General features: G+C 42.7%; 1 protein-coding gene across 5 annotated transcripts in view; it reads right to left on the bottom strand.

Annotated features, from left to right (window-relative positions):
* Positions 1-386: 386 nt before the first annotated feature.
* MTCL1 (microtubule crosslinking factor 1) overlaps positions 387-24,012 on the bottom strand; it is a 176,724-nt gene continuing 153,098 nt past the window's right edge. For 4 of the 5 annotated variants that reach the window (XM_083187622.1, XM_083187623.1, XM_083187624.1 and 1 more), the window contains 5 exons: positions 19,067-19,318; positions 16,461-16,757; positions 15,134-15,162; positions 13,388-14,909; positions 387-1,439 (listed from right to left, as the gene is read on the bottom strand). In XM_083187622.1, coding sequence (XP_083043748.1) covers positions 1,272-1,439; positions 13,388-14,909; positions 15,134-15,162; positions 16,461-16,757; positions 19,067-19,318 — 2,268 coding nt within the window. In that variant the 3' untranslated portion in view covers positions 387-1,271. Of the gene's footprint in view, positions 1,440-9,229; positions 9,288-13,387; positions 14,910-15,133; positions 15,163-16,460; positions 16,758-19,066; positions 19,319-24,012 lie in introns of all 5 variants that reach the window. The other variant, XM_083187625.1, reaches the window with a different exon arrangement.

Raw genomic sequence — 24,012 nt, 5'->3', positions numbered from 1 at the left:
GAGTGGTGGCACAGCCAGTTGAAGTTGGTAATTCTTTTTTTTTTTGGCATCTTTATGATTTATTATATTTTGCAACTGGTAGTGAGGGAGAGTGGATCAAAGGACAGTAAAGTGTGGTGCAGGAGGTGGTGAAGAGTGAGGTTGGGTCTTGTTTGGTGGTCTAGCAGCATTGGGAAGGACTCTGACATGAGCAGGGAGAAGGGAGCAGTAATTTGATGCGACAATGCTGTTCCAAGTGAACTGACCCCTAAATTCGCCCCTGAGGCCAAAGTGTCAACTACATCATCATTTATTTAGCTATAATAATAGATTTATGGGAGACACCCACTTACAGTAATTGCATGTATGACTCAGGAGATTAAATTGAAAAAACAAACGTAAATATCTCTTTAAACGTTAAATATTTTAATTTTCATGTCAGCACAGCCTGGTACATACCTCTGAGCATTCTCCATTGCATTTCATTACGCCTTGGCTATTCAATGAAACTTCACAGAGATTGGTACATACACAGCTGGTGAACAGTCATTTAAAAATGAATTTCCTGTGTCATCAGTGCATGAAAAACTAAACAATAAAATTACAGTACATAAATTCACAACAATATTACAGTAAAAGTCGGATTCATTCCTGTGGAGGATGGTACGTTCCAGTACAGGGTAGAAATTATGTACATGCACTAAAGTGCCCGTATCATCTACCGATACGTCTTTATTTGCATACAGTCACTGTGATAAGACATTTTTTGACAGTATTTCCTCGTTAATAAAATACATTTCAATTCAGCGAAGTGATTGGTTTGTTGGTTTCACTACAGCTTCAGATAATATGAAGCGTTTGATCATCCTATGCATGTTGTAGCACTGATTGTACAAATAATACAAAAAGACTAAACAGATGGGTAATAAAAAAAGAAAAAAGATACATGTAAAAGAGAAGTATACAAAGCAACTGGAAAGACAGTCAGTACTGAGAGTAAGAGCATTCATTTTCTTACGTTGTGGTTGTGCCACTAAATTTGTCAGCGAATAAGCAAGGATGATGGGAACACAGACTTCATCTCATACAGGCACATTCGATGTCTGGTAGTAGAAACACAATAGAAAACATGTTTCACAGATCAAACATTCAGCAATTGCACATATCATTCTTTAGGTGGTAGAGGACTGCTGATCTCTATTGGCAGAGACTGAGTTTTATGAATCTGGAATAACACACACTGTGTGATGGGTAATTCATGCAAGATGGCATCAGTCTTCCCTTCCCTTTGCTTATATGTCCTTGTTTTCCTGCTCCTCATTTAGATTAGCAATAGATGGAGCCTGGGAGACAGTTGGGGAATGTGAAGCCCATCTGGAAGGCAAGCGTCGATTCGCTGGTCTCTCTGGTCTGGAGAAGCTGGATTCTAAGGATGGAGCTAACGTGGAACAAGGCAGTTCCTTTGCAACAAAATAGAGAATAAAGGACGTTATGATTCCACTTAGCATTCATATTGGTGCAATCAAGATACAGAAATTACAAAATAATAACAGAAATCTATACCATGGGAAATAGTTTACTACATTATTAAAGTTACATTTGCAAAGTTCTTTCTAGAATAAAGTGAAATTGTTATATATTAAAAAAAAAACAACTATCGTTAAACTTGACTATACCGAGTGCATTACATGGACACAATAACATCTTTGGAAAATTTTTGTATCAACCCTGCCCTATCAAAGCTGGGTAGGCAGAGCATAAACCCTGCCCTATCAGAGATGAGTAGCTGGAGTATCAACCCTGCTCTATCAGAGATGAGTAGGCGGAGTATCAACCCTGCCCTATCACAGATGAGTAAGCTGAGTATCAACCCTGCCCTATCAAAGCTGGGTAGGCGGAGTACAAACCTTGCCCTCCCAGAGCTGAGTAAGTAGAGTATCAACTCTGCCCGCTCACAGCAGGGTTGGATTATAAATCTTCCCCTTTTAAAGTGGGTTAAGCGGAAGTCTTGGGGCGATAGGGCATCTCAAAGGTATTACTTATTTTATGGCAAAAAATGCATTACACCTGTCTTTGATTAAATGTTATGAAATCATTACATGGTACATACTAAGGAACAACCACAGTATTTACTTACACCTTTGTAAAACTTTGTAAAAATAAGATAACTATTTCTATCCCCATAGGTTAAATGATGGATACACAATTTATAACTAGTTCTATCCAATTAGGACACACATTAATAATTATGTATTATTGTAACAATTTTACAGACAAATGGGGAATATTTATCACAGCTTTAATAGAGATTATGTACCAACCAGTCAGCCCCTAACTGTCATTTTGCAGGCTATGGGGCCCACTTATCAATGGGTGATAGCTATTTAAAACTTGTGTATGATAAATGGTGATCCAGCCAATCAGCTCCTACCTGCCATGTGTTTGATTAATAACAGTTATGAGCTGATTAGTTGGTACTTTATTTCTAGCCACTTAATCTGTTTCCAAGCTTTGATAAATCCCCCCCCCCCCCCCCCCCAATAAACAGAAGAAAAAAATGAATTTAATGGATAACCTCCATGGATGACGAAATTCAAGAACAAGACAGTTACAAGTGATACAAAAGATACATAGATTACACCACAATGAATACACATATATTTGGAATTATGCAGCAAAACAAGGATGAAGACACAAACAGTATTATGATGTTAGTTTTGGAGTATGCAAACAAAGTAAGAAGTCCGGATTCCAGTACAGCTGAGCGAGTTGTTTGACTGAATTATGTTATTGAAAACAAATCTGATCACAAATGAAAGAATATGTATAATGATGTTACTGTAATCAGGACAGATCATTGGAACAATGCTGAATTCTGCATACCGGGCCAGCATCATCAGCCATTTTACATGAGATGCTCATAAAATAATCATGAGGCAGCAGCAGTTTATGGGAGTGATGTATCAAGCAGGGAAAAGAGTGGGGTAGTTGTCAATAGCAACCAATCCTCAGCTATGATTTTAAAGAATGTACTTAATGTTTCCTCAAAGCTTGCTAAGGGCAACTTATCCACCCGTCCACTCTCCACTGTTTTCACTGCTTGATACTTTGCCAGCGCCATGATAACATAGATGTTATCATGCATGTAATACATGTGCTGGCTGGTTCCCCCAGGGATCAAGTATGCACCCAGCTTCACACACTCCTTCTAAGCCTGTCCTCACTGTCCCATTGGCTTGTTTCACAGGATCCTGGGCTTTAGGAGTGTGTGAAACCTTTTTCTTAATCCTGGGTGCCACATGGCTTCAGATATACTCAGCGTACCCAATCCCCGGTACAAACAGCCAGCATATATAACACATACATGATAACACGTATGTTTATATGTGCTAAAAGGTTCCCCTATGCACTATACGCTTGGCCCAGCAGCCACCTCTGGTTACCATTCCATTTAAAATCACCAGTACCAGTGAATATATACTTTTTGTGCTGCGTCACATGCACAGGAAGCGGTCATCTATTAGAATGAACTTAGGTCTACAATCATTAGGTCGACACCACTAGGTCGACTGGCAGGAAGGTCGACTGACTTAAGGTCGACATGACTTAAGGTCGAATTTGCATAAAGGTCGACATGAGGAAGGTCGACCGGTCATAAGGTCGACATGGGGTTTTTCACTGTTTTTTGAGCCGACATGTGCCAGCAGGCGGTATTTCATGCCCTACCATCCACTAGGGCGTGGAAGAGGTTATTTAAGCTGTGGCGAGTGAAGCGAGCCACCGTGCCTGATGCATTGCGAGCGATGCGAGCGATGCGAGGGTCCGATTCTCATTGCCAACTGTGTCCATGTCGACATTCGGCTAAAAAAAACAGTGAAAACCCCATGTCGACCTTATGACCAGTCGACCTTCATCATGTCGACCTTTATGCAAATTTGACCTTAAGTCATGTCGACCTTGGCCCATGTCGACCTTAAATCAGGTCGACCTTCCTGCCAGTCGACCTAATGGGGTCGACCTAATGACTGTAGACCTAAGTTCATTCTGACAGATGTACCGATTCCACATGCACATAGTACAAGCAAGAATTCAAACAACATTAATGATGCAACAATTGTAACTAACGTTTCCTGCTTATAGTATAGTATAGTATGTAAAGAGAAACAGTTTGGACTGAGCTTCTGTGATTTTTGTGTAAACAATGTGGTTGCACATTACATGCACCCCAGCTAGAGTAATGGCGAGTGCAGTGGACTGATGCCTTTAGTTTATTTGATTCATTTCTTTTTTGATCACATTCTCTCATGATCCCATGTTTGCTAATTTATCCAACTTGTGTCAGATGCTTGTCTAGGTGTTTTATAGCTGACATGCTTGGTGGGGGTGTTCCCAGTGTGCAGATGAGCCTCAAACCAGGAGCCATGTTTTATGTGAATTCTGAGTGACAGAGTAGGACAGACCAGAAGACTGTGTTGCAGTTTACCAAATGTTGCAATACATTTAATTAACCTTCCCTGTTGTACAGTACAGAAGGAGGACCTGCTAGGATTATTTATAATATATTTGGTGAGTGCTTCTGTTATTTTTGTTTTAAAAATATTTTCACATACAGCATGCAGCCCACATATAGGAGTGGTTTGATTCAATTTGCGAGGGATTACGCATTAATCTGCATGTGTTTATATCAATGTGCATGTGCAATATAAATGGAAAAGGGGTACTCTTTACCTAGAACGGCGCCCACGATTGAAATCGCGGGCATCGCGGGTAAAATCGCGGTAATCGCGGCATCGCGGGTAAATCGCGGGTAAATCGCGGGTAAATCAAAATCGGGTACCCGCGATTACCGCGATTTTCCCATAGAGAACAATGTTAAAAAGCCTGATTGACCGCGATTTTAGCGTTAAATGCCTCAATGCCCGCGATTTTCCCATAGGAATCAATGTTAAATGGGCTACAGAGCCCAAATAGCCCCAATTAACCCTTAAATGTCCCCCCAAATTTTTAACGCCACCCCACGATCAACGCCAACCCGAAGCGTGGCGAGCGCAGCGAGCCCGCGAGGGGCGGCGGTACGCGTCCTACGACCTTTTCATGCCCTACTATCCACGTCGGCGTGGAGTTGAGAATAGAATAGTGTGGCGAGCGCAGCGAGCCACCGAGCCCGAAGCGTGGCGAGCGCAGCGAGCCCCGCGAGGGGACGCGGATACCTTCACAGGTAAGCGCGTCCCCTCGCGGGCTTCACAGGTGTCCGCGTGGCCACGGACACCTGTGAAGCCCGCGAGGGGACGCGCTTACCTGTGAAGGTATCCGCGTCCCCTCGCGGGGCTCGCTGCGCTCGCCACGCTTCGGGCTCGGTGGCTCGCTGCGCTCGCCACACTATTCTATTCTCAACTCCACGCCGACGTGGATAGTAGGGCATGAAAAGGTCGTAGGACGCGTACCGCCGCCCCTCGCGGGCTCGCTGCGCTCGCCACGCTTCGGGTTGGCGTTGATCGTGGGGTGGCGTTAAAAATTTGGGGGGACATTTAAGGGTTAATGGGCTCTGTAGCCCATTTAACATTGATTCCTATGGCCAAATCGGGTGGATTGAGGCATTTAACACTAAAATCGGGTCCATCGCGGCTTTTAACATTGCTTCCTATGGGAAATCGGGAGCATCGCGTCGCGGGCATCGCGGGTACGTTTATGGCCGGCCGCGACGCGACCGACGCGATTTTTCAGGTTTAACATGGTTTTCAATGGGAAAATCGCGGGCATCGCGTCGGTCGCGTCGCGGGCAGGCATAAATGTACCCGCGATGCCCGCGACGGGCGCCGTTCTAGGTAAAGAGTACCGGAAAAGGTTCTTATATTACCAGTAATTATGGCTAATAAAGTGATCTAGCTTTACAGAGCATCTGACCTGACCACTGCTCTCTCACTAGAAATCAGAAGACCCAACAGAGTCCGTTAAGCAGGACCTTGATTTTATGCCATTCTCATTTATATGATCAAGGAACAATTCAAAATATCATCCTTGAATTTCTTCTGTTCTAAAGAGATCATAATGGTCATGTCAGTATAATCGTGCGGCATTTGATCAAATCTAAATCACTTGCAACCTGCCCACCCTACCCCTGGCTTATTCTCACTCCGCAATGGTTGTTATTAAGACATTGGGCCTGATTCAGACCAGCTTTTGTGTGTTTCGAGGCCAGCGATCAGGTAAACGCCACCACATGATTTTCTCCCCACTCGCAGCGCTGTGTAAGCCAGGACTCACTAAGCTCTGCGAAGACCGCGGGGTGAAGGAGGAAGCTGATGACGTCAGTGGACCTCCCTCCCAACAGCCAGGGAACGCCTGCATTTTCTGGGGGCCCATTTTTCTGCACGCCCCATGAGGCCCGCAGGGTGTCAATCAGCCTTCTTTTGCTACCTTCGGTCATACAGCTTGTGCATGCGCAATATGTACAATGCGCATATGCAGTCATTTAATAATCGCTCAGGCTGCGAATTTGCAGCCCAAAGAGCGGGCCTGAATCAGGCCTATAGTAACAACTGATGGCAGAGTGAATAATAGTTGTGGGACAAGATTCCGTGTATAACAAGCATGATCCACTCTGAATATCCCGCTTACATTTATGTGGTTTATAACGAGCCTAAACTACATCAACTGCATAGTAATATCAATATATTCTCAGTAATGATGTGGAATCCACCCAATAATGGTCAATGAGTGGGGAAATTACAGCTGGCCATGCACTGCACAATAGTGCAGCTTACAGGGAGATGGGCAGGAGCGACTGCGCGATAATAGGAGCGTATTCATACACTACATAATGTATGGAAGTGAGATCCATTCACAGCCTGAAGTTGGCTGAACAACAGTTGGCTGAATTAGTTTGAAAGCCAAAACCAAACGATCCAGACCATTTCTCATCTGTTCTCAAATTTTCCACAAACCTTTTTTTGTAAAATAAGAGCTAACTTTTTAAAACGATCAGGAGTGATGAAGTTATCCCCAATCCTTATATAGCATGCATAGACAATTACTAGCGGCAGCACACATATTGGCAGGGCCTTAGCACCCACAGAGCTGGCACACCAGGGACGTGCAGTCAGGGGAGGCAGTGCTTCCCCTGTCATTTTGTTTACAATACTACAAAGAATATACCTTTGACACATATTCTGTGTCAGATGTATTTTCTTTGTAAAATAGTTTGGGAGGCACCGATAAGCGTGCCTCCCAAACAAGTGTATTAGGGTATGAAACGAGGGGGGGCGGGGCTGGGGCAAGGTCGTGGGCTAAAAAAAAGCCATTAAAATCAATGGTGAATGCGGCACTTCTTGAAGTGCTTCATTGATAGGGGCTGTTGTGATTGGACAGCAGATCCAGCTGCTTACCAATCACAGCATCTCCTATCAATAAAGCTTCTAGAGGCTCCTCTTTTCCACAGCTCTCCCCTCCCTGCATGTCACCTCTCTCCAGGGGTCCTTTACTGCCCCCTCTGCCGGGTACCGCAATGATACTAATCGCATACTGTATGCTCTAACATATGCGATTAGTATTGCAAAGGGCAGCTATTGTGACAAGAGCTGCCCTTTGTGAAGCAGCCAATGGGTGGGGAGGTCCAAAATGTGATATGCAGGAAAACCGCAGGTATGCAGTATGCAGTGTCAGCGGCGACCGCAGGGGGTGTAAGCGAAAGGGGGAAGGGGGTATTGCCGGCTGATGGCCGCAGTGAGTGGCAGTGCCTCTCTGGACACAGCCACCACTGCACTTCCCTGTGGCAAAAGGGATGTGTGTCGGAACATAAACCACTACCCTGGCTCCCACCCACTAGGATATAGAACATCAATGCTAATGAATGGCGACATGGTAAGTGTTGGCAATGTGACCAAATACCAGTAAATTTATCCCCTTACCATCTTATTCATACTCATCATTTCGTTGACATATTTATAAAAAAAAATGTAATATAAAAAATGACCCATGATAAAAAGAAATCAGAACTACGACTAACTAGCTGCGCACATACAGTATTGCTCTGTACTACTGAAATCCTCGCTGGAATCATTTTATAGCACTTTAATATATAAGATATAATATTGAACTATTTGTTTATAACTCCAAAAATGTTTGAAAAGTAAAAACAGCATAAGATAAAGAAAGGATAGATAATGAAATGACTGTTATTATGTATGTATGTATTATGGATGTAACTGAGATGCTACAATAATAATTTGTGAAGCCAAACAAATGAATGGAAAGAGAAAACTGGGGGCATGAAAATGTGCAGCAGGAAGCAAAATGGAGAAACAAACACAAACCCCCATAGCAGCCAATCAGAATGCTGCACATCAGAGTCAGGAAAGCAATAAGATGCTCATAGGATGCTAAGGAATTTATCTGGCACTAATGTTGCTACAACTCCTACAAATGGCCTGATACTGCCTGATACTAAGGGCAAAATGTAATAGCATGTGAGAGGCAGGCTGCTTGGGAATGCCTGACAGTCTGCCTTTTTTTTTTATACAACGGCAATAATTTACAAGGCAAAAGGGTTGTTCTGCCTTGTAAATGGTTTCCACTTGAAAAATACAGGCGGGATGCAGTTAAAATCCCGGCGGTCGGGATCCCGGCGTTCAGAATCCCGACACCGGAATCCCGACCGTCGGAATCCCGACACATTCTCCCTCCGTGGGTGTCCACGACACCCCTGGAGGGAGAATAAATTAGTGTGCCGAGCGTAGCGAGGCACCGGGCCCGCTGCGTGGCGAGCGCAGCGAGCCCGCAAGGGGGGGCGATCCACGTCCCCCCTTGTCGGCATTTCGGCTGTCGGGATTCTGAACGCCGGGATCCCGACCGCCGGGATTCAGTACTGAATCCATACAGGCAGACTGGCAGGAATTCCCTAACAGCCTGCATAACACAGGATAATATATTTTTTACTTTTATTATCTCAAGTCTTTATTAAGACATCATTTATAGACTGATCGGCATTTATGCTAGTAAAGCTTCTCTGCACTTGTAAGATATAAATATCAGTTGGGCAGTTTGTATCTATATTTAATATAGTGACTTTTAAAGTAAAAGTTGGATGTACACAGAGAAGGACAAACCCAGTCAGGGACTACTCAGTTAGATGGATATATAATTGCTATACATCACATCCATATACATTTATCTTTTGGCTCTGTTTTTAAATAGTGATCAAAAGTTCTGCAGAAAGAGAAAAAGTGGTAACAAGGAGTAAAAGGAAACTTACAGCTGTGTAGCAGGTATAGTTACAGTCCCCAGGGGGCAGTTAGTAAGACAGTTTGGTTCTAGACAGAATAGACAGAAAGAAAGCAAATAGATTGAAATAGATATAAAAGCAATAATCAGCATTAGTTGTCTTTCCAAGAGACGGACATATACACGTTTCTAGAATACAGGTTATCAAGCAAGAGTAACTAGCAATAGAAATATATAGGGTTAGTACATTAACTATTACCAACAGGGAGCCAATCATATTGTGCGGTACTTCTGGACAAGTTTGATTTATGTTGTACACATGAAACTATGTACACACCTACACAATGTTCAGGCCATTCTTTCGAATGCTAGTGCCTAGCACTTTTGATTATGTTCTATAGCAGTGTTGTCAAACTCATGGCTCTCCAGCTGTTGTGGAACTACACGTCCCAGCATGCCCTGCCACAGTTTTAGCAATCCATTATCTAAAATCTGTGGCAGGGCATGCTGGGACGTGTAGTTCCACAACAGCTGGAGGGCCATGAGTTTGACATCACTGGTCTACAGTATCTGAAGAAAAGTGGTTGTATCTGAAGACCAGGGGTGAAATGTAAAAGGATGAGAGATTCAGAAAGTGAGAGATTTGGAAAGAAATCTCCTGGTTTTTTTCAAGCGCCAATCATTTACACTGCAAAACCAGTTTGATATTGCAGTGTAAATGATTGCTGCTTTAAAAACACTGGAGATTTCTTACCAAATCTCTCATTTTCTGAATCTCTCATCCTATTACATTTCACCCCAGGTTTCATGTGCAGCATAATATTTTCAGAGGGTAAAATATCGGTCAGAAAGTGTACGATGATTCTGCCGATGCTCCTTCAAAAGCAGCGCCTGAGATCTGTAGTGTGTGTGTGGTGTCACAATCTTTTCTTAGGATATTTTAGATAGATGAGATTTGTGGATCGTAAGTTTATTGTAGAGATGTGGATTCACAAAATAGTATTTTGCTCGGGACTTCACAAAGTAAATGAGATTAAAAAATATGACTAAATGTGTGTTGCTCCCTTGTTCAGCACTGAGACCACTTATTGGGCCAGATGTACTAAGCTGGAAAAGTGATAAAATGAAAAGTGATAACCAACCAGCCAATCAGCTCCTACCTGTCATATTTCAAACACAGCTTGTGACATGGCAGGTAGGAGCCGATTGGCTGGTGGTTTATCACTCTTCATTTTATCACTTTTCAACGCTTATTACATTTGGCCAATTGTGTTCTTACTTGCACTGCTCAATGTTATGGTGTGTAAGGTATCAGGAGAGCACTGCTGTGTCAATATCTGCAAAGGGTTATGGGCCAGAGGCAAGAAGGGGCTTCCCCTGACAGCTCCATCATATCAGTCTCCTGGCAACCTCAGACTCTATTTCCTATTGAGTAGCTGAATGCTGTAGTTATTATGCACTGAAAATGATTATTGTTAGATTATTATGACTTGTATGGTGATTGGGGTCATATTGCTATACAAACAAACAACCTAAATGTGGATGTAAGTTTTCGAGAATGCCTATGACAATTGTGTCTACGGCTCATAGGGTTAAAAGGTTGATATATTGTTGCATTCTGTATGTTCAGATGTAGCCGCACTCAACTACCACACATGTGACTCCTGTGGCGAGTGGCGTGATCCCTTTGCCGTGCGCATGCAAATAATTTGCTTCCACAGTGCATAGAAACGCATTGAGCAGTATGGCGATTCCGAGCCATGAGTACGGATTTGGCACAACACACAGAAGTGAGTTGTGGCGATCAGGGATAGATGAGCTACATCTGTATGGCTGGCTTAAGGCCCATACACACTGGGTGACTTTGAGCTGAAAGCTGCTCAAAACAGCAAGTTTGAGCGGCTTTAAGTTCAAAGCCGCCCAGTGTGTATGCCCCGGAGATGAGCGGTGATGCACACTCCGCATCATTGCCGGGAAAGCCGTTCATCTGCTGGTACTACAAGAGGCTTTGAGGATGGCTTTGCATAGCACTGCGCTATGCAAAGCCATCCTCTCCTCGCTAACGACGCCGGGCAGGGGGAAATCCGCTCAGTGTGTATGCCCCGGAGATGAGCGATGAGCGGTGATGCACGCTCCCGCATCATTGCCGGGAAAGCCGTTCATCTGCTGGTAATACCTGAGGCTTTGAGGATGGCTTTGCATAGCACTGCGCTATGCAAAGCAAAGCCATTCTCTCCCCGCTAACGACACCGGGCAGGGGGAAAGCCGCCCAGTGTGTATGCCCCGGAGATGAGCGATGAGCGGTGATGCACGCTCCCGCATCATCGCCGGAAAAGCCGTTCATCTGCTGGTACTACCAGAGGCTTTGAGGATGGCTTTGCATAGCACTGCGCTATACAAAGCCATCCTCTCCCCGCTAACGGCGCCAGGCAGGGGGAAAGCCGCCCAGTGTGTATGCCCCGGAGATGAGCGATGAGCGGTGATGCACGCTCCTGCATCATCGCCGGGAAAGCCGTTCATCTGCTGGTAATACCGGAGGCTTTGAGGATGGCTTTGTATAGCACTGCGCTATGCAAAGCCATCCTCTCCCTGCTAACGGCGCCGGGCAGGGGGAAATCCGCTCAGTGTTTAGTGATCATTGCTGTCCATACACGCTGGGCATAGTCACCCAGTGTGCATGGACCTTTACTGTATATCAAAACCAAAGCTATTAGCAGTACAAAACCACAGGTAAATAGAATGATTGTAACCTGACATAATTAATGAATGAGAACTGATTTAATAATCAGCATCATGTATCAAATGAATTCTCATTAATTAATACTGTCATGTTACAATATTCTGGTTACCAGAGGTTTTGTACGGCTGTCAGCTTTTGCTTTGATTTACAGTAAGTCAGCCATACATACAATATTATCATTGCACTAAACAACAACAATGATCATGACATTCATTATACAAGAGAAAATATATTCCTGCACATTACAGTACTGTATTTTTTCCATTTCAGCAATGTGTGCTGCTTTCTTGTGTAATGAACACCTAGATGTAAACTGTTCTCCACTAAAAGAAGTGTAAGCGATGTAACTTCCGGAGATGGACTATACTGTTACAAGCTCAGCCAACAGAGACATGACAAAGTCTGCAGAAATCCACTATTTGCAATAAGCAATTAGTGTAGCAGCTATGATACTTTAGCTTGTTCCTATGCTGCCTGAAAACTAGTCAGAACTTTTCCATTTGCGGAAGGCATCATTGTCCAAGTCAGTGCTATTTCTACAGTATTACTATAGTTACTGGTAACAATTAGAAAAGTGTCTCAATGCAATCTTAAGGTTTAAAATCAATTTCCAATCCAAATAAAAGTTTTTCTTAAATTCTCACCACAATGAAGAGAACACTGAGCCTGCCACCAATCCCCGTGGTGACTACATATAACCTCTCTCTTTCTATAAGTTTAACATTGTGGAGAATTCTGAATCTTAAAGAGACTCGTCTAAAGGTGTCTGTTGAAGCTCACTGGGTGACAAGGTTTGTCCAACCAGCTACATTACATATTCTATCTGTTCCCATGCAGATTCCAAACTTTCATAACATCTGGAGAATGGATTGTCTGGAGAGTGGGGTGGAGGGGGTATTTCTGGACTGTGGAGCTTGTAGAGGGAGTTACAGTCTAAACAAGTTGATGGTCACATTAAACAAGGATTGCATGCCTGACTACGGTTTTAAACCCTGCCAATAAATCAAGCATGGAAATAAATATGTTTAGCAGCCCACACTTTATGTTCTGAATACACAATAATATACTGCACTTAAAAACAATTAGGGAAGGTTTCTACTATGCAATTTGAGTCTACCTGAAACCAACATGTGGTTTACTTTCATTGTGAATGGCCAGTGCAAACCTCTATAAATCGAGACACTTGCACAGAAAGTCAACAGATTTCAAAAACAAAATACAAATATTTATTCTAAAATTGTAAAAACACAACTGTGCAGAAATGACAACCAATCAGATAGCGTCAAATGAATACGGTAGAAAGGTTTACAAATAAAAACATCTAATTAATTGATTTGCATGGGTTACATTGCTTTGTACAGTTACAAGGGTCTTAATTCTCCTCCCTGAAAAATGGATTATTTAACCTTATCCTAATACAAAAGATAAAATGTAAATGGAAGCTCTTACCTCAATAGATCCTTGTTCAATTTTTAACAGTTCCGTAGCAGTGTGGTCTCTATAACCTATAGTTGGACTGTTTGGTGTTTGTCTTTGATCTTCTAATATTTTCTTACTGAGGATCCTGGCAGTATTTTCTGTCAGTGAGTAACTTGGTGGAGTAGAGAGGTCTTGTCTGCTGGTACTGATCTCAGTGTACAGATCTCTTTGTAGCTCTATAGTTATGCGAACAGGACTTGGTGATCTTCCCCTATCATCCATGTAGAATTCAGGCATTGTCCCAAATTCTGACCGGTTTTCTGCTGACCGTGATCGACTACTTGGCCTTGACACTTTTTGTAAATGGTCACAATTTACTGGGCTATGATCTATAATATTAAACAGACTTGAAAGACCATCGTTGATTGTAGTGTGAACAGGGCTCTCTCTAGTCGTTGTTGATCGAGCCCATGCAGACTCATTAAATCCTTTCTGAGAAGTACCTGATGTCGATCGATTATTTGACTGATCTGCTTTGGGAAGAACTTTCTTCTGTGGTTTTGGAGAACCGTATTTAGGAGAACAACAACTGCGCTCAAACTTTGCTTGCACCTTTTCAATAGCTGGAGCTACCTGCCGGTTCCTCAGACGCGAAGGTGATGATATAGGTGTAGAACCTCCCCTTGGAGTCAGACACTTGTGTGGACTGCTGGTGATGCTTCGTAAAGCCTCTGTTTGCAAGCCAATACTAATGGTTTGAGTAGTCTGTGTTCCTTTACTCTTTAACCCATTAGTTTGACAAGCAATATCTCTGGACTGATATTCTGTAGAATTTGTTCGGATAGCATTCCTAACAGAGTAAGCAACTTCTTTCATGTCATCACTCATGTTTCTTGACAATGCTATATTGTGCAGAGAAGAAGCAAAGCTGACGGTAGTGCAAACAGGTCGGTCCATTGGATGTAGACTGCTTTCTATTAAGTCTTTGTGGTGTTTATTAAGATCACATGGATATTTCCTAAACACCTCTGTGGCACCATTTTTTGCTTCGGAAATATTCCCTTTGGCTTTGGTCGCAGAAAAAAGTAAATCTGAGTCTACGTTATTTTCTTCATTGCTATTAGTGGAAGGCTTATCAAACTTATGGACCATGGGAGGACTTTTGAAGACCATAACCCCTATTCTTTCTGCTACATTGTGGCTTTGGGGGGACTGCTTTTGACAATGTTCTGGGTTTGTCAGTGTGTTTGTTGTCATAGTTACACTAGTGGTAAGAAACCATGAAGAAGACTGGAATGTTTCAGAGCCTGGTTCAGATTCAACTTTCTCATTTCCCGCTCTTTCCCCACTTATCCTCGTGATATTATCACCCTGGCCCCCATTACTGTAATCCCAATTCTTGTTAAATTCTTCAATGTACTTCAGATCATCGGGAGACAATGGGGGAGTTAATTCATCCTTGTCACCAGAAAGATCTAAGCTCTTGTCAGGAAGGAAAGGAGAGCTCTCCATTAATCGATGAAATTCAGACATGGAGGAAACAGACATGACCCTATAAAACAAAGGGCATGTAGTCATTTAGAAACGTGTCTCACTCCTGAAACAGGCACGTGCTACAGAACGGGCAAACATGCATGACAACTGGAAAAGCACACACAGCTAAAACAGACTCCACTGCTAATTCCACAAAATGGGAGGGTGCAGGTCATTTATTGTCATGTAAACAAAATGGAAACACATTTGTTTATTTAGGGATGTTGTGGTGGAAATACTTACCTCTGCAAACCTCCTTTTTGTATATCTTCCTGCAATAATAAGCAAGATAGTTACAGCATTATTTAGCATTGACAATGTTAGAACAGACATTTATTTCATTTACTGCATGAAGACAGCAGAGTCCATTGTGGAACAGTGTCAGAAATCTTGGTGTATAACTTAATTAAGATTCTGCCCAAAATAAATATTTGCAGTGCTCTTTGCACCTTTCTCTATTTTACATAACAATGTGGGAAAACACGTTGTCAGCAAGAGGTGGCTGGTTATACATGGAAAGACAAATGGCGTTTGTAAGTACAAGGGCTCAATTTGCCATTAGCTATAGTACGCTTATGTGCACTACATGTTTTCCAAACTTCTTTCTTTAATTATTGGACAAATTAATTGAGGATGCGAAGAAATGGTGATAATATGCGGATGGTGTAGTGGATAGCATTACTGCTTTACAGCACTGAGGTCATGGGTTTGATTCCCACCATAATCCTCACTGTGTGGAGTTTGTATATTCTCCCCATACTTGCGTAGGTTTCCTCCGGGTACTCCGGTTTCCTCTCACCATCCAAAAATATACTGGTAGGTTATTTGGCTATTACACCTAGAATCTCTGTGTGTGTGTGTGTGTGTACATGTGGTAAGGAATATAGATTGTAAGCTTCACTGGGGGCAAGGACTGATGTGAATGTTCAACTATTCTCTGTAAAGCGCTGCGGAAAATGTTTGTGCTATATAAGAAACTGTTAATAAATAAAATAAATAAATATACCCTCTTTAGTGACAGGACTTTTTGACTTTCAAAACGTTTGTCACAAACCCAGCAAAGCAAATGCTTAGCACAAGGCTTGGGGCTTCAATGGGCCCCAGAGATGTGGCCCTGGCAATCGATTAGTGTTTTGTAAACTTCACTTGTGATAGAACAGTGTGTAAATGTTTGTGAGTAACTGTATCCCAGGTCACAGGTGTGTAAGGATAATGATTTTAGATTAATAGCATATTTCTACATACTTTCTATGAAATCTGAGACAAAAACCCTTTAAGAAATCTGCAATGTGATGTTACTATCCAGTTTATTTGGAAAAACAGAAATAGCTTTCAGTAATAACAAAATAAAAGAGTATAAAGTACAAATCTGAATGGAATGTCAAAAGAAATGAGCACACACACGAAGGCATCAGAGGTCAGAGGTTATTTCACACATAATAAACGTGACTGAGATGTATGACAGCAGCGACATACTGTATGTTATGTGCCATCCTTTTCCTGTATCATGAGCCACAGAATGCTACACGTTGTGGTCAAAGATACGGCAACAAGAGAAAAGGCGCATTACCTCAGTGGAGAACTTATCACGCTCCAGTTTGCGAGGCTGGGGTAACTCAGCTTCGTTGGTGGAATCCAGAGACAGTGCATCAAGAAAGAGGTTCTCAGAGGCAGAACAGCGGTCAGTCCCCTTCAGCTTAGGCAGTAACTGGTCCTCAAACTGCATATCATCCGAGTCAGAGAAAGACCTGGCTCCATGTGGCTGTGACGCATGTAGAGGAGTATTGGCTGAGTACTGTAGGCTGCAACCATCACCTTGGTCTCCAAGGAAGATTTCTGCTCTTCTGGGTGCTGGTTCTCTTTGGAGCTGCAATGGAAAGATACATATGCTCACATGACTGCACATGATGTTCATTATTCTGGGTAATACTGGAATTGCAATTACAGATAGTAAACATAGTGGTGCAGGAAATGATGCAAATGAAGCAATTGTTACCCTACAGGTAATCATTTCATAGTGCCTCTTTGAGACAAGGAGCTATTTAGTAGCAGCAACAGATACTGCTCTTTCCCGGTACCGTTTCTCTAAATATTGACAGTAAAAGATCTATTTCACTCTACATAGGCACTTGTATTTTTCATACCTACTTCAGAAATGCAAGCTACAGGCAAAAATACACAGACAGATCTCATACACAGCAGCTGACAGTGGGGGTATTCATCCCATGTGGAGTTTTCTGACAGTTTGAAAATTGGCACTTTCATAAATTTTCGGTCAAATTTACATTTGACCTATTCAATCCAAGAGCGGATTATTCGACTGAAGTCAAAATCGGCATGGTCGGAATACCCGTGGATTACTCGCTGATCCACGTGTTTTAGTCAAAAGACAGTTTGCAACTATTTTCCATGAATTTAAATAAAATCGAAGCTGCATTGGCGGTAAAGCTGTTTGAAGACTCATTTAAATGGTGTTTCTAGTATGCGTATATGTAGAACTATCAATAAAATTAATGGGCCCTTTGAAATTACCTGGCTGGTGCTGTTTAAAATAAATAACGAAAATGGGAAGCACACAAAGTGTAAATCCTCAATTTGTCTGAGAATTAGTGTCAGAAGCAATTCGGTGTAAGCTTACATCATAGCAATCGGTCTCTCCACACCGAGTGCTTGAATACAAGTTATGCTGTCAAGAATCTCATGTGACTGCTTCTTAGGTATCTGTCTAATGCCTGTCCTGACCTCTTCTTAAGCCCCGTACACACGGGGGAGATATATTGCTCAGCCATATATTGCTAGCAATATATTGCTCAGTTTCTCCTTTTCATCAGAGATGGTCGCTGATGAAAGGGAACCTCTGCCGGCGGTGCCGCAGAGGTAATCAGCTGGTCGCAGGAGCTTGCGATTAGAAAGGGGCTGAAAACGGGAGCGCGCACCCGGCGATTTATCGCCGGGGCACACTCCCATCACTGGCAATGTGGTCACCTGCGACCATATTTCCAGCAATTTCAGCCCCTATCACCCCCGTGTGTACACAGCATTATACTTATGGGCCTGGTTTTTACTTGCCTGTGTGATTACCTGTAGTAGTTTTCAGTTTGTACAGCTCTCCATTTATGTGGTGTGTACACACTATGAGATACCTTTGCTATTCGACCAATGGTGTGTACACATGGTGCAATTTACCCTTTGATTTTGACTACATAGTCAAAATCGAATTGGTAACGCATAGACATCGAATGGAGACTGAACATGTTTTTTAAGCTTTCGATCCTGATTCGATGTGCGCTCCCTTTCAGCTGAAATCGAAAAGCCAAATAGACAATGCAGCAAATTATTTATTTATTAACAGTTTCTTATATAGCGCACACATATTCTGCAGCGCTTATCAGAGAATATTCACATCAGTCCCTGCCCCAGAGAAGCTTACAATCTATATTCCCTACCACATGTACACGCACACACATACACACACAGTCTGCACTATATAGTCATTTCTGCACAGTCTACTTGGCTTTTCGATTTCAGCTGAACGGGAGCGCGCATCGGCATCGTATTGGGATCAAAAGCTTAAAAACATGTTTGAGCTCCATTCGATGTCTATGCGATAACGATTCGATTTTGACTAATCAAAGGGTAAATTGTACTGTGTGTACAGACCATTATAGTGGGTACACATGGTGTGATATTGCTTGTGATTCGACCCCGATTCAATTGGGGTCTAATCGGTATCGAATCGAACGGTATGCAAAACTCATTTGATTTGACCATATAGCAGTGGTTCCCAAACTGTGTGCCTAGGCTCCCTGGGGTGCCTCCAGACACTTGCAGGGGTGCAAATAATGAAGATGAGTGGGAGATGACAACTCTTCCATTTCAGTATTCCCGGTAAGATGGATACAGGTCCCCAATCACTAAATGTATTTTCCAGATTAATCGTGGTTTGTAATGTAATTCACTGTAGTGATGATTTCTTATAAACAGTGTTTTACTCATTATATCCACATGTCCTGCTGGGGAACTCAACAGACAACATGGCTGTGCGGGTAATATGCCAAAGACTGCACACGAACTGCAGAGAGTTCCTTCAGCTCCAAATAAAGATGCGTTGCAGTTCCTAAAATAAAGTTTACACGGTTTAATAGACCATTAAGTATATGATTATGTAAAAGTTACCTGCTCTATTTTCCTCAGAAAAACCTTTCTTTGCTTTTCCCATTCACATCTTTCCCTGTCAAGCCGATCCAACAGCTCTGCTCTCTCCCGGGTCCAGTTCTTGTCATTCTGCTGCTCCTGCCTACGCAGATCCATCACCAACGTGTGGCTCTCAGCAAGCCGTTTCTTGTACTCCTCTCGCTCATGATCAAAGGGTGACTGCATCTCAATGGGACTCATGTCTCCAGGCACTCTTGGCCGCCTCACTTCATACTGTGCAAAGAGAAAAGAAAAAAGTTGGATTGCAAAAATGTAAACTCACAACAACCTAATTCCTATACACCATGTAGACAGGTACTGTACATCAGACTTATGGGAGCAATAGCCTGTGTACTGCAGGCATTGGCCAGACCCAGCCAGTTTGGAAGATATTTTATAGTAGCAATCAATTAAAAGGCAAACTATATGCCCAATAATTAGAATTTACAAAAATAAACACCTGAGACTTTTAAATAAAGGTAGCACCAATGTACAATCTCTTGCTGGGTGATCCAGGGTGAAATAAGCAGCATTTCAGCAATAAAGAAGTCCCTCATTTGGCATTAAATTTAGTGGAATGTGGACAAATGCCATATAGGTCACCACATGTTGAATGGAAAGCGAATGGATATAGGCAGTGGTCGCTGATTTCTATGTGAATCATACTGTCATTGCACATTAGAGGTCCTTCCTGTGATTCAAACCCCCTGCTAAATAGAGAAAAACAAGCCTTGGACAAGCCGTGCATCTCACAACAAGTGAAACAAGATTTATGGCACAACATTTAGGCTTGGGGCAAGATGGTGGCATTTGAGGATAAGCAGAAGATTGTACGTGCTAATGTGCTATTAGCTCAGTACAGAATAGATGCACAGAAAACAGAAGGGGAGATGTATTATGCCTAATGGTCTGAACACAATGTTACATGAGCCTGATTCTGCTTGGTTTGCAAAAGCAAATTCCTTCTTTAATGGACAAAACCATGTGCACTGCAGGTGGGGCAGATGTAACGTGCAGAGAGTTATACTGCTTTCACACTGCAAAACGTGCTTTGACCCGGTTTTTGAAAAGTTTCTTTAACCAGGTCAGAGCAAGTTTTACCCCTTTCACATTGCATGTTTTAAACGGTATAATACTGGTTAATTACCGTTTTTGTACCCCCCAATATGCAGCATCAGCAATCTCGTTAATGATATCAGCAGTGTCATGAAAATGAACATCCTGCAGGTAAACACTGAACGATATCATTAATGAAGTTTCGTCACCGGGACCCCACCAAAATGGCAGTCACTGGCAATATTTTCAGATTGGACGGCAAGTTCAGACAATTGGGCTTATTGTTAATGATCCGTGAGAGTGTGCAATGATATTATGTGTTCACACTTAATTGTACGCACAGTTATGTCGTTAACTATCCTTATCATGCATATTGCCCATTTAGAGAGTGATAAAGTTGCCAAAGGAAAAACCAATCAATGTATATCTTCCATGTTACAGGCTGTGTTTGAAAAAATTACACTTAATAGCTGATTGGTTAGTAATTCTCTCTCTCTACTTTATCTCTCCCCAAGGCTTAGTAGAGATGAGTCCTTCCTCATCTAGCTTCTGTATGTAATGAGTCAAGGCACACAGAGAGCATGAGAGCCACAGCTCTCCCCCCCCCCCCCCCCCCAAAAAAAAAGTGTCTTATTCACATCACTATTCCATTAAGATGTACAAACAGACATTGCAGAATAAAGTGATATGTGGCATGCATATATTCTGTGTGTGACCTTGGCTATATCTGCACATGAACTGCTACATTACAGTGTTTTCCTGGAAAACACTATAATTTAGTATTTCACATGAAGAGCCATCTGCAGTCACATACAAAGTGTAGTTATATCATCATTTACTGAGGCTGCTGTGCATTTTACCCATATAGTGACGTGTATAAGATGCATATTCAGGGAGAAAATGCATGAAAAGTCATTGCAAAACTATTCATCTATAAGGGGTATTCAATGCAGCCGGCAAGGGGGTTTGTTCGACAAGGATGGCTTTTCCTCGCCAAAAGCAAGCCATCCTTGATTCCCTTAAGTGGCGAGGTTCGCCGCAAATGCAGCGAGTCTGCTGGATTTTGTGGAGAGCCTCACCATTTTAATGGACGCACTCACTGTTTAGAGAATGAGTGAAACATCATTTGATACATTTTCCATGAGAGTTCTGTGCATCTAGATTATCATGGTTACAGGTTGTGTAGCAAAAGGTCATAGTAGCAAATTCACAACACATGCACTGCTAAAATGGGAGAGGGGAAGGGGCGAGGTTAGAGGGGTAGATGGTTGTCTTCAACCCTAGTTCACATCTCTACCACTGCAGTAATGGATATCCAATGCACTCAACAGATTGTCTTGGTCAACCTGGGGTTTTGTATGGATGTAAGGCTCCCATTTTCGCAGAAATGTGCCAGAGATCATTTGGCTGGAGTGTATGGAGTTATACCTGTCGTATGCCATATAGCTATTAAGCAGTTCTTCCACCTCTGCTAATGTAGGGGTATGGCGGGATGTCCATGACTTTAAAATGGCCTTTTTTGCCGCAGTGAAGAGGATTGTGAGGAATGGGATTAGATGACTCTGGGAGGGGGGGATATCCCATTTCTCAAAATTGAGGAATAGGATCGGGACAGGTAGTAGGTTTAGTTTCAATGAAAACCTTTTTTCTATAAAATATAATATTTTAAACCATAACTTTTTTATATGTCCGCAGGTCCAGAAATTGTGGGCAAAAGTAGCCGAGTGAAAACCACATTTTAAACATTTGCCTGTTTCGTCAGGGACAAAATGGCTTCTCTGTTTCTGCGACATATAAGCTCTATGAACTACCCGAAAATGAACCTCCTGCAGAGTGGATGACTGGAGGATTCGCATCGAAGACTCATAGTGTCCAAAAATATCTGCAGTTTGTGTCAATGGGAGATCCCGCAGCCATGCATCTTTTATTTTGTCATGTAGGGTTAATAAAGTGCTGTTTTGAAGTACCTTGTACATCATTTTTGGTTTAAAAGACACATTATAAATCTTGTCTGCCCAGGAGTGGAGGAGAGATTGGGGGGCTTCTACTATATTGCGGGGGGATAAAGAGGCAACAAAATGCTGTAGTTGGATTATTGAAAAAAGAGCATTGGAGGGCAAACCATATTGGTCTCTTAATACCGGGAAGGGGAGGATTTTTCCCCCAGGGTCAAATACCTGCGATATTAACTTCAGTCCCTTGTTTTGTAAACGGTTAAAGATAGGATTATTGATTCCCATTGGGAACAGGGGGTTTCCACATATAGGCATCCATTCTGAGATGGAGGGGTCTATGCCTGACTTATAGCAGACCGTTTGCCAGGCTTCATGAATATCCCGAAACAAGGGGTTTTGGTATATGTGAGGTGGGATCTGTTTTTTCTTTAGATGTATAAGTGCGGCAGGAGAGTAAGGATGTAGAAGGGCACTATCTAGATCTAAAAGGGAGTAAGCATCTATCTCTCTCAGCCATCCCACCGCAAAGCGGGCTAGTAGGGAGTTGGTGTAGTTGCGTATGTCTGGGAGGCCTAGTCCTCCATCGGCCCGGGGCTGTTGTAGTTTGGCCAGGGAGATTCTTGGTTTCTTGTTTCCCCAAATGAACTTAGTGCATGCTTGGGTCAATATTTTACAATCTGCCTGAGTAATTTTAATAGGGAGCATCTGCATTGGGTACATTAGTCTAGGAAAGATTACTGATTTTACCACCTCTACTCTCCCTAGAAGGGATAGAGGGAGGGTTTTCCAATTGGAGAGGGTATCTATAATCTTTGAGATAACTGGGGGGAAGTTGCGTTTATATAGGTCAGGTAATTTACATGGTATTTGGATGCCCAGATATTTAATTTGTGTGTGCTGTATTTTTATGGCGTGGAGGGCGGTGTCCGTCGGGAAGTTTGGGGGAGGTCCCTGGATGGGTAGAAGTTATGATTTGTCTACATTTACTTTGTATCCTGAAAAGCTCCCAAAATCTTGTAAAGTCTGGAATATCACCGGGATGGCGTGTTGTGGATGTGATGTGAATAAGAGCATATCATCCGCGAATAGAGACACGCGTAAGTCTATGTTGCGAATTTGGATGCCCTGGTATTCTGGGGATTCTCTGAGTGTGACTGCGAGGGGTTCTAATGCGAGGGCAAATAAGAGAGGGGACAGGGGACATCCCTGCCTTGTTCCCCGCAAGATAGGGAAGGGGTTTGACAGAAGGCCATTACATAAGATCCTAGATGAAGCTCCTCTGTAGAGGGAAGATATACAGTCTATGAATTTCTCTGGGATTGAAAACCGTCTCAGTGTGTTATGGAGATGCTCCCAGTGCACCATGTCGAAGGCCTTCTCCGCGTCCAGCGACAGTATCGCCCTGGGGGGCCCCGACACGGCGCCCTGGGAAGCATGAATTGCAGTCAATACTCTTTTTATATTTGTGACCGAGTTGCGCCCCATTACAAAACCGGTCTGATCCCTGTGTATTATTTTGGGGAGTATTTGTTTCAGGCGTTCAGCTAAAATTTTCATAAGTAACTTATAATCAATGTTAAGGAGCGATATTGGCCTGTACGAGCTTGGTAAGGACAAATCTCTCCCTGGTTTTGGGATTACACGCAGTGTGGCGGTATTGAAATAATCTGGGACTGTGTTGGAGGATAAAATCCTGTTAAACACTTTGGTAAGGGTCGGGGTCAGTTTTGGTGCTAATAACCTATAATATTTGGGCGTCAGGCCATCTGGGCCCGGTGCCTTCCCTAATTTGATGTTAGATAGGGCTCTAGAGACCTCCTCTTGGGTAATCTCTTTGACCAGGCTTTCTGCGTCACTATCTGTTATCTGAGGCAATGTAAGGTTCTCCCAGAATTTAGCAGATTTAGTGTGGTCTGA

This window comes from Crinia signifera, chromosome 5 (genome assembly GCF_055691185.1).
Source record: "Crinia signifera chromosome 5, ASM5569118v1, whole genome shotgun sequence".
Classification (NCBI taxonomy): domain Eukaryota; kingdom Metazoa; phylum Chordata; class Amphibia; order Anura; family Myobatrachidae; genus Crinia; species Crinia signifera.
This window is presented reverse-complemented; position numbering and strand designations above follow the sequence as displayed.